At 38.7% G+C, this 12,204-nt stretch overlaps 1 protein-coding gene across 2 annotated transcripts in view; it reads right to left on the reverse strand.

Annotated features, from left to right (window-relative positions):
• CERT1 (ceramide transporter 1) overlaps window positions 1-12,204 on the reverse strand; it is a 79,101-nt gene that overhangs the window by 38,603 nt on the left and 28,294 nt on the right. For both annotated transcript variants that reach the window (XM_058169240.1, XM_058169239.1), the window contains exon 4: window positions 3,273-3,380. In XM_058169240.1, coding sequence (XP_058025223.1) covers window positions 3,273-3,380 — 108 coding nt within the window. The remainder of the gene's footprint in view (window positions 1-3,272; window positions 3,381-12,204) is intronic.

Raw genomic sequence — 12,204 nt, forward strand, 5'->3', positions numbered from 1 at the left:
CTCTGATTGGATAGGGTTTTTTCTGTGCTCTGATTGGCTGGGGGTGTGTCCTGTTTGGGTGGGGGCTTGGTTGTGCTCAGATTAGTTTGAGTTGCAGGGGGATTTGAGCTGGTGAGCTGCACTGCTGCTGTTTGGCTTCGTGTTCGTGGTCGTGCTACATCTTCGTAGTGGGTGTCAGTCTGCTGCATGTATGGATTGGAGGGGTTTGAAATGGCTAATGTTGCAGCTGCGGTCTGGCTTCTGGTCCTTGGTCGTGCTTCCTGATCAGTGTGGGTTTGGGTCTGCTTTCTGGGTGGTTGTGTGGTGGTGACATCCTGTGTGGACCTCGTGAGTGTGGGTCTGGTGTCATTCCTCGTGTTAAGGACTCGTTTGTCAATAAGGGCGGGTTTCCAAATGGCTGGTAGGCGGGAGGTATCATCTCATTTGTTCATGCTGTGTGGGCGTTTTCCTATCTCGATGGCTTCTCTGATTATTCTGTTGTTAAAGTGTTCAGTTTTGGCAATAGTTCTGGTCTTTTTAAAGTCAATATCGTGTCCTGTGGCTTTAAGGTGTTGTGGTTATGAACACATCTGACTACCAAACCAAATTAACCAACCTACTCCATGACCCTGCATACAAGCCCCTAAAAACAGACCCCACCACCTACCTAGAAAAAACCACTAGATCCAAAATAAAAGCCTCCCCCATCAGCGAAGAAATCCAACAAAGAATCATTCCCAGAGAGAAATCATCCAGATGCCCTAAGCTCTACGGCCTCCCCAAGATACACAAAGAAGGAACCCCACTCAGACCCATAGTCAGCTCCATAGGCTCACCTCTACAAAACCTAGCCAAATTTCTCGCCAAACAACTACAGCTCTATGCAGAATCCATCGCCTCACACGTAAAAAACTCATTCCAGTTCATAGATATCATAAAGAAACAAAACTTACAGCCCAGCGACCTACTCGTGAGCTTTGATGTCATATCCCTCTTCACCCAAGTGCCAATCAAAGAAGCCTTGACAGCTATCCAAAACAAATATAACCCCCCCAAGCACATCCTAGATCTGACCAACCACTGCCTATCCAACACATACTTCATCTATAACGGACAAAAATACAAACAAATAGAAGGAGCACCCATGGGATCACCCTCTCACCTGTCATTGCCAACCTCTACATGGAACACTTTGAAATCCAAGCTCTAGAAAAATCTGATCACAAACCCAAACTCTGGCTCAGATCGTGAGCGACACCTTCATAATCTGGCCACATGGGAAAGAAAAACTTGACAACTTCCTCACACACCTCAATAGCCTACACCCCAAAATACAGTTCACCATGGAAACAGACGTTAACAACCAACTTCCCTTCCTAGATGTCTTAGTCTACAAGAAACCCAATGGCTCCCTAGGACACACCATCTACCAGAAGAAAACACACACAAACCGCTATCTGCACGCACTCTCACACCACCACCCAGCACAGATCAACTCCGTAGCCAAGACACTCATCTCTAGAACAAAACGCTTAGCTGACGAACAACACCTAAAAACCAAACTACACACTCTTACAAACGTACTAACATCCAATGGATTCCAGAGAAATAAGATTACCAAACTAATCCAAAAAGAACCCCCCACTAAAACCCAAGACAGAGAACAAGAAAACGGCACAGCCCTCCTCCCATATATAAAAGGCACCACAGACAGAATCAGCAAGATCCTCCACAAACATAACATCAAGACAGCATTCTGCACAAACCAAAAAATATCCACCATCCTAAGAAACCCCAAAGACAAAATTGAGTTAGAAAATCAAGGAGTATATGAAATCCCATGCACCGCCTGCCCCACCACATACATTGGACAAACCAACAGAAGAATAAGTGCACGCATTGAAGAACACAAGAACTCAGTCAAAAGAGGAACCAACTTCTTCCCTGGTCCAACACCTTAAAGCCACAGGACACGATATTGACTTTAAAAGACCAGAACTATCGCCAAAACTGAACACTTTAACAACAGAATAATCAGAGAAGCCATTGAGATAGAAAATGCCCACACAGCATGAACAAACGAGATGATACCTCCGCCTACCAGCCATTTGGAAACCCGCCTTATTGACAAACGAGTCCTAACACGAGGAATGACACCAGACCCACACTCACGAGGTCCACACAGGATGTCACCACCACACATCCACCCAGAAAGCAGACCCAAACCCACACTGATCAGGAAGCACGACCAAGGACCAGAAGCCAGACCGCAGCTGCAACATTAGCCATTTCAAACCCCTCCAATCCATACATGCAGCAGACTGACACCCACTACGAAGATGTAGCACGACCACGAACACGAAGCCAAACAGCAGCAGTGCAGCTCACCAGCTCAAATCCCCCTGCAACTCAGACTAATCTGAGCACAACCAAGCCCCCACCCAAACAGGACACACCCCCAGCCAATCAGAGCACAAAAAAAACCCCATCCAATCAGAGCACAGCCAAGCTCCCACCCAATCAGTTCAAACCCCCACTAGCAGTTAAAAAGGAAGAAACAGCTGCAATCACACATTGCTCCCAGAAGCACGAAGCTGAAGCCTGAAGATGACGAATGAGACTTCGTCGAAACGTCGCCAAGACACTTCCAATTTTACACAGGAGAAAACCCGAACAACCAAAGACCTATATACAAACACCCGTGAAAACCTCAGAAAACAAATATATATATATATGAAGAAGAAAAGAAAAACAATAGGACAGGAACAGTAGACACGTTTGTGCGCTTATGCACGCCCCTTATGGTCCTCTTAGGAATGGGGTGAGGTCAATAGTTGAAAGTTTTAGGATAAAGCTTTTAGGATTATGGGAAGAGACCACAGAGTCAGGTAAAGTATTCCAAACACTGATGATTCTGTTACAGAAGTCATATTTTCTGCAATCTAGATTAAAGCGGTTGACATTAAGTTTAAATCTATTGGTTTATTTAAACATTAAGTTTAAATCTATTGGTTTATTCAAATGAGTTTCCAGGAATAGGCTTGAGACCCTTTTCTGCCTTGGTAGCAGCTCTTTCTCCTGTCCTTCAAGGCCATTTCCTATTCCTTCTACATTAAGTGATATTCACGTACATTGTTTCTGACCCCCATGTATTTTTTACCTACATGAGAAAATGTAACAGAACTCATCCATAAAAACATACATTATTAAGGTATTTTCAGGTTTATTTACATACATATTATGCACAGAGAAATAGGTTTCTTTCAACAGCATCACTGTTTTTCATATCTAACCTTGAATGAAGAGGTTGATGTTGCAGAGTAGCCACTTGCTCCAGATACAAGGGATGCCATAGAGCCATGCCGTCGCAAGCTTGACTCCGATCCATAGCCAGATTCAGTCTAAAGAACGAATACATGCATTAGTTATGGAATAAAGAGACAGACCTTCACTGAATGAATTGCTCAAATTATTATTCTAAAAGAAAACAGTGGACTAGAGAAAGGCATCCAGAATGTGTGCACGTGTGTGTGCACAGACAGACACACATACCATTTAAATATATACTACATGAAGACGCCATCACCTGAAAACTTAGCTGGCTGCAGGAAAGGAAGGAAAAAGATTATTATGAACTATTTCAGTCAGAAATAGTTCCAAAATTATTTCCAGAAATTACCTAGTGAAAAACTAAGGAGAAAAATTTATCTTCATTAAAGCTAACTAAATACCAAGAAATATGAAAATAAACATTTCCTATTCTCTTTTCTCTCCTCTCCCCCATCATACAGCCCTTCATGCAGAATGTCTTTCACATTCTGCCTTCTTAGGCTTTAGCTAAGCAAACTGCAGCCACTTTAACAAGCAAAGAGCCAGTTTGGTCTAGTAGTTAAGGGACCAGGCTAGAAACCAGGAGACCATGAGTTCAAATTCTGCTTTAGCCATGGAAGACAGGTGGGTGACCATGGGCCAGTTATTCCCTTAGTCCAACTCACCTCACAGAATTGTTGTTATGGGGAAAGCAAGGAATGTTAGATATGTTTGTCATCTCAAATTATTTATAAAAATAATAAAAGCAAGATTTAAATTAAATAAAAAATAAACTTAGGTTATTCAGAGAAAGTGATTCTTGTGACACCTGAATTCTGAATTTTAGCTATGAGTACAGAAAGTCCACAAACAATTCAAATTTCTGAACTTTTATTCAATAATTTTCAAAGCCATTTGTCAGCCCAAATGCTCCATAACTGCACGCTCTGTAATTTAATATAGCTAGGATGTTTTTTGAGTTCTTTTAATATATCTATACTGATTACTTACAAAACGTTTTCCTTGAGAATATTTGGAAAAAGTAAAGAAATCAAAATTTGAGAAACAAGTGAGCTACAGTATGTTGCTATATAATCTAAGTGTGCCAGGATTTTAAAAACTAACAAAAGTATTATGTATATTTTGATGAGGAAGAACCAGGAAAAGGATGCAAAAAGAATGATATAGATAAATAAGAAAAAAAACTAATTCTTAAAAACTAGTTCTTTGAGTTAAATAAGAATGTCATAAAAGTTTTCCCCAAGATAAAAATACTGATATTTTTGCTCTTTATGGATAATAAGCAATTATGCACCATCAGGTTGGTGTTGATTCTAAGAACCATAAAGACAGGATGATCTATTTGTCCCTAGTCCAACTCTTTAAGTATGGTCAGTTACCTTCTCTAATATGAAGTTCAAAAGCATCAACACTCTTTCCATCCTGCTTCTTCAATTCCCACTTTTATACATGATACGTGGATACTATTATCCAATAATAATTCTATTTTTTCAAACTGCACTGCAGTAGTTTACTAGTAGCATTTTGTTCTTGTCCTGAATCCAACTTTTAATTAATCATAAACATTACAATGTGCAGAAAATCAAGATTTAAGCAAGAAAATGACCCTTCTCACTGCTGGAAAGGAAGCAACTCTAGACATCTTTCTTTTCTCTTCTACGTAGTTCCAAAAACTGACACAATACAATAAATAATTCAAACCTGAACAGAACATGGATTCAGTTCCATATCAAATTAGCAGGTTTTTTTATTGTTGTAGAGCCCTTAAGTATGCTTCTAGATTTCACAGTTTATAGTATGTTAGAAAACCAATTAGTTCTACTGGAGAACTGCAGTAGTGATCACATTTATTTGCTAGAATGGGCACTTCTCTGGGCATGGTCAGTATCTGCACATTCTGAAATATGAAACTAACACATACCAACAACGCTGATTCTCAAACAAAGCTCAAGAGTGCCACCTAGAGTAGGTTTTCATTATGCTGGGATGCTTGACAATTTTTTCTCCCTATTTCATAGTCAAACTTAATTTCTTTTGCATAACAGCTTAGTTAGACATGTTTTAATGTGGCAGGCACCATTAAGGAATTTCACATTATTTTTCTTAAATTAAAACACAGTCAATTAAAATACTTTAAAATTACATTGGTAAAATATTAAAGATGAGTGTGTTGTAAGAAATGTCCACCTTGGTTCAGTTCCAAGTGGGGAGAAAGACACTGGAAACATGGAAGCTATTTGGAAAGATGGTTTAATGGTGGACAGGACCACATGGTTTGAGGTTCTGGGGAATCGAGCACATGGGTGAAAGAGAGAGAGATTTATACCCGCCTTGGAGCTTCCTGTTTCTGTGTAAGGGTAGGTATCCTGATTGGTTGTCAGACTCCCATGGGTCCATGCAGGGGTAACTTTGTAGGTTGTCTTGAGTCCCAGGCTTGATTGAATCTTGCTGGGTGATAAGGTAATGAAGTTAATCCTATCATGTCCTGAGGGTGAAGGTCTTAATCCCATCACCCTAGAGCTGAAGTGGTGGGCAGGGAACTGCAGAGAGCTGCTTTGTCTTTAAAAACTTGTTTATCCTTTTCTCATCCAGGGAAATATGATATTCTGCCTTTTTAATATTTCCTAGAATATTTCATTCTTCCAGGAGATGGGTGGGTGCCAACTTTCTTACAAATTGAAAGGCAAAGAGAGTACAATCACTGACACATGCTTGAGAGTTAACAGGCTGAACCAGAACCTTTATGCTACTAGAAGATGATCTTGAATTAGATGAGACATGATATGCACACTGAACAGAGAGAAGCAAAGGGCAAAATGTTGATAAAAAGCAGCAGACTCTTATGCCATAATGACTAAGCTGCAGAGCATAGGTCACTCGCAGAGAAAGAGAGGAAATGCAGAAAGGTATGGCGGGAGGGGGCTAGCCACATATATCCATTATAAGAAATTACTGGATTAGCATGGAGGCAAGTAAAGAATTTCTGGGAATTTAGCAAGGAAGAAAAGAAACAGCAAGAACAGATCAGAAAGAAAAGATAATCTGTTGTGTCAAAAGCAGAATATGAACCAAGAAAGGAGAAACAAAACAGAGATTTTAAAAAAAATTGGCAACAAGAAACTATCATTTTAATCAAAGCAGTTTCAGTACTACACATAAATAAACCAATTTTCTTGGATCTGCCAAAATCTATTTAATTTTCTATCACTATACAGTATTTCTATTCTATTATCTTCCTACCTTTTAAACCTTAAGACTGCTAATTTTCTTCCTCTGAAGTAATTCCTTTTTCTTCCTCTGTAGTTTTAACATTTATGGTTCTAATTCCTCTAATTTACCTGTTTCTTCTTTTCTTTTACATTTAAACTATTTCCGACATGTCCTTATGTCTGACTTTTCAGCTAGGAAATTCTTTAGTCTTATTACACTTTTAACATTAAAGAAAGTTTATTCTCTCCACTGTTTTGAATCCAAATCCTGTATTTCTAAGGCAAGGATGGCTTATGTAACTATTGGTTTCTTACTTGTAGCCACAGCAGAATAGAAATGATAGTGCAGTGCACAACCAATTACACCATATGTCACAAAGTATGATGATGACACATGGGACATTGCTATCTCTACATGTAGCAGCTGTAGGAAGTTAGCACCCACCCCCCTCCTAGAAGAATGAAATATTTTAGAAAATATTAAAAAGGCAGAATATATTTCCCTGGATGAGAAATGGTGAAACATGTTTTAAGGACAAAGCAGCTCCCTGCCTCTCCCCACCTTTGTCAATGGGCCAGAGACAGAAACTCATTCTCCCCACCTTTGTCAATGGGACCATCAACTGCAACACAATATGACCCATCTAGCAACAGAAACTCACCACATGGCACCTGGGAAGATTACATCAGCCAGCAAGGCTAGCTTAGACCCCCACCCCCTGGGAGTCTGACAACCAATCAGGATACTCTTCCTGTGCCCCTGGAAGTTCAAAGCTCAGAGAAAGCATAAAGCCAGGGCACACTCAGCACCTTGTCCTTTTTCTGTTCAGCAACCCAAGCCATGTGATCCTGACCACCATTAAACCATCTTTCCAAGCAGTCTCCATGTTTCCAGTGTCTTTTTCCCCACTTGGAACTGAACCCAGATGGACATTTCTTCCAACACAGCAACATCAGGGAAAATAGTAACCATGATTGTTTTCTACCTTCTATTTATTTATTTATTTATTTTGTCACAACAATATATATAAGCATCACATAAAAGATTATATAGTATATAAACATATATATGAGGTAATATAAGGAAGTATAAGCATATATATATATATGGTGTCATGACACCAGACCCACACTCACGAGGTCCACACAGGATGTCACCACCGCACATCCACCCAGAAAGCAGACCCAAACCCACACTGATCATGAAGCACGACCAAGGACCAGAAGCCAGACCGCAGCAGCAACATTAGCCATTTCAAACCCCTCCAATCCATACATGCAGCAGACTGACACCCACTATGAAGATGTAGCACGACCACAAAGCCAAACAACAACTATGCAGCTCACCAGCTCACATCCCCCTGCAACACAGACTAAACTGAGCACAAACAAGCCCCCACCAACACAGGACACACCCCCAGCCAATCAGAGCACAAACCCCCCCCATCCAATCAGAGCACAGCCAAGCTCCCACCCAATCAGCTCAAATCCCCACGAGCAGTTAAAAGGAAGAAACAGCTGCGATCACACATTGCTCCCAGAAGCACGAAGCTGAAGCCTGAAGATGACGAATGAGACTTCGTCGAAACGTCGCCAAGACACTTCCAATTTTACACGGGAGAAAACCCGAACAACCAAAGACATATATATATATGTATGTATGTATGTATGTATGTATGTATGTATGTATGTATGTATGTATGTATAAGAAGAAGAAAAAGAAAAGAAACAAACAAGCAAACAATAGGACAGGAACAGTAGGCACGTTGTGCTCTTATGCACGCCCCTTATAGTCCTCTTAGGAATGGGGTGAGGTCAATAGTAGAAAGTTTTTGGTTAAAGCTTTTGGGATTATGGGAAGAGACCCATAATTCAGGTAATGTGTTCCAAGCACTGATAACTCTGTTACAGAAGTTATATTTTCTGCAATCTAGATTAAAGCGGTTAACATTAAGTTTGAATCTATTGGTTGCTCTTGTATTATTGCAATTGAAGCTGAAGTAGTCTATAACAGGAAGAACATTACAATAGATGATTCTATGAGTTAAACTTAGATCTTGTCGAAGGCGACGAAGTTCTAAGTTTTCTAAGCCTAGGATTTCAAGTCTGGTGGGATAAGGTATTTTGTTGTTTTCAGAGGAGTGGAGAACTCTTCTTGTAAAATATTTCTGGACACGTTCAATTGTATTGATGTCAGAAATGTGGTATGGGTTCCAGACAGGCGAGCTGTATTCAAGAAGTGGCCTAGCAAATGTTTTATATGCTCTGGTTAGTAGTGTAGTGTTTTTGGAAAAGAACTTTCCATTAACTTCTATTAACTTCCATTAGCCTAACGATCTTGCAACCTGTCATGAAACGTTTTGAAATGTTCCCTCCATTTTGTTTATTCCCAGACATATATTTATTCCTAGCTTTGCCATTTTGACAAATGCTATAATAACTTGAAGCTTTTTTCTGTTGTGACTTAAGACTGCAATTAAATGCCTTTAAAGAACAAGATAATTGGATAGCTAAGCCATAATAAATACACCTGTTCTTCTTTTTCATGTTTGTGACTGTAGTACCTTTCTGATTTATTTGAACTCTGAATCCTCAGTGTTTTTTTTACACCCATGATATTTTACTGTTTCGCCCTCTTTTCTCTTAAAGATTCCCAGACTATTTGATATATTTTTCTCCTCTGATTCAATTTTCACTTATTATTTTTCTACTTTTCTCTACCCTGTTTTATCTGATAAATTCCACCATCCTTTTTAAAAATTACTTTGAGTCTATCCCTTTCATTTTCAAATTCTTCCATATTTTCCTTTCTATCCACACAGATCTTTATTATATTTGAACATATCATTACTCATTTTGCTTTTCCATCGCCTTTTTATTATCCTTTATTTTCAAACTTTTCTTATACTTGCTATTCTTCCAAAGTACAGCACCCTTTTCCAACCAATTGGCTTCTTCCTGATTTTACCTCACAATAATTTCAGAAAGACCACTAAATATAAAATATAAAGATTAAAATATTAAAATGTTTGTCCCAAGACTGTGCATTAACAAACATGTTGCCCATTTATTGGTACTTCTTTTACTAATGCTTTTATTAAACCAAATGAAATTTTACAGAAGTATTGCAAGTGTTCAAATACTGTTCATCATGCAAGATGGTTAAAAGCCATAAGAAAGGGACAAAAAACAATTGCTGGTCAGCTAGCTATATCCAGATCACATTCATATAAGTGAATTGTGTATTTAGCATTTATATGCTTGTCAAAATCAACAGAATTCTACTTATTCTATTTATGACATGAACCACATCCAAACCCAATCAATATTTTAAGGAATAAATAAAGTTTACAATTTCCTGTAACAAAAGTAGCCATTAGATGGCGCCAACAAAAAGAATATGAAGCAATTCCTAAAGGTTACTATTGGTCAAAGTCCAGCAGTAACCTTTATCCTGCCTCCATTACATTCCAATAAGTCTACATTTAAATGTTTTCAAGACTTCCTAATTTAAATGATTGGTGGTTTACAAATGTTCTGACTTCAGCAGCAAATCCTGAACTGTTTCAGGTTTTTAAAAATAAAATTATACAAGCTGCAACTCAGACAGAATAAAACTTTACCTGTAAAAATAGAATAGAATTACACATTAACACTAACGTGAAGGCTCTGGACAAACGCTATCAAGAGATCAGCAATAAAAAATGTAAACACTGGTTAATAACCTTATAAGTAGAAAGACGAGAAGCAGAGCACAGTCTACCCCAAACTTGTGTCCTCTGTGCATTCTGGGGCTGCATGCCCCAAATTCATGGCTGAGAGCACTCAAAGGCAACAAAAATATTAGGAAGAAACCCATTGACAATGGATTTGTCAAGTGGCTATTTTATTTATTAATAAAATTACCCATCTCACCTGAAGTGGCTCTTTATTATCATAAAGTTACACAAAAATCTTGCCTGCACCCTTAAGGGCTAGCCTTAGTTACAAGCTAACGCTAACATTACCTAATGTCCTAAAAAGAAAAACAAGAAAGCAACCGAACAGTCATTTCAGTGGACTATACACTCTCTCACTTCATAGCATTCCCACTCCAACAATGTAGTGCTGGAAATAGCCAAACAAGGAGGCAGTTAAAGTGGGCATAGGATATGCCTCTAGGCTTGCTGCTTCTTTGTATTCAAAGAATACTTTCACATTAACATTTGGTTTGATTCATGCAAGTCACAATGATCAGAATATCCCAGGGGGGAAAAGACAGTTCAGCTCATGTTTTCCTTTCCTATCAAGCTTCTTACAAAGCAGCCTTGTTCAGCAAAAATCAAACACAAGAAGTATAGTGATATAATGGACCTATGTACCCCCCCTCCCCAGACTAAGCACAGCAAAAGGACTGGAAAATGTTGGATTGTGATCCAAATTATCTTTTGGGATAGCAGCATATCTATTTTACAATGTGGTAAGCCAATCCTAATGCATTTTATGGGCTCATTCTACTAAGAGGAGTTCTGGGCTCCTGGCCCAAAGCTCTGCTCTGCTGGCACTTTAAAAATAGACAAATTTATTATTGTGTAAATTTTGTATCTCTTCTATAGAATGAATGAAACTGTGTGTGTGTGTGTGTGTGTGTGTGTGTGTAGAGGTCTTGGCATATTCGGGTCTTTTCCTGTGTAAGGTTGAGAGTATCTTGGCGACGTTTCGACGAGGTCTCACTCATCATCTTCAGGCTGGTGCTTCTGGCTTCGTGCTTGTGCTTGTGCGAGCAAAGCACGAAGCACGAAGCTGAAAGCACCAGCCTGAAGATGATGAGTGAGACCTTATCAAAATGTCGCCAAGATACTCTCAACCTTATACGGGAAAAGACCCGAATATGCCAAGACCTACATACCTATACCCGTGAAAACCTACGAAACCTACATATGTATGTATATGTGTATATATATATATATATCTCTTTAAAAAAACAAAAAACTAATAACAAGCAAAAAGTGCAGAGAGAAAAAAAGTAAAATAAAAAGGGAAAATATGTAAAGAAATGATTCTTCTCCCTTCTTCATGACAAGTATAATTTCAGTAACTTATCTTCTCTAAACTTTTCAACCTAAAATCTCTTTACACCATATCTTATCTTTAATCTAAAAGCAAATACAGCCTCATCAATCTTAATCAGCAAAACTGTATTAAGAGCTACCAGAAATAATTACATATATTTTCACATTAAACAAGCACATCAATTTTATATTCCTTTCATTTATCTTTATAATAATTTATCTCTTTCAAAATACAATCTCCCCTCTTCTTCCCATATCTTATTTTATATCTGTGTACTATTAAATCTCTCCTGTCTAAAGCCTTTAACTAGGTGAAACAGTGCATCATACAGCAACACTTTTTGAATTAAGATACCTGAAATGGTGTAAATTTATAAAATGTGTCCAAAATCATTCACTCCAGTGGAACTGTAATTCGCTAAATTTGTGACTCTTTTAGTGGTGCCGCAGTATACTGCTGTGCCACTGTCCAGAGGTTTAGTAGGCTGATCTCATCCCTAGTCCTTTGGAAGGAAGCTGGATAGACTGGTCCCTCCTTCCACCACTGGAGATCAGGTACAAACTGATACTGCCCTTTTGAATTCATTTTTATAATAGGGGAAAAATTCTGAGTACATTGTTGCCAAATATCCTTG

The sequence above is a fragment of the Ahaetulla prasina genome, chromosome 2, assembly GCF_028640845.1.
Source record: "Ahaetulla prasina isolate Xishuangbanna chromosome 2, ASM2864084v1, whole genome shotgun sequence".
Taxonomy (NCBI): Eukaryota; Metazoa; Chordata; class Lepidosauria; order Squamata; family Colubridae; genus Ahaetulla; species Ahaetulla prasina.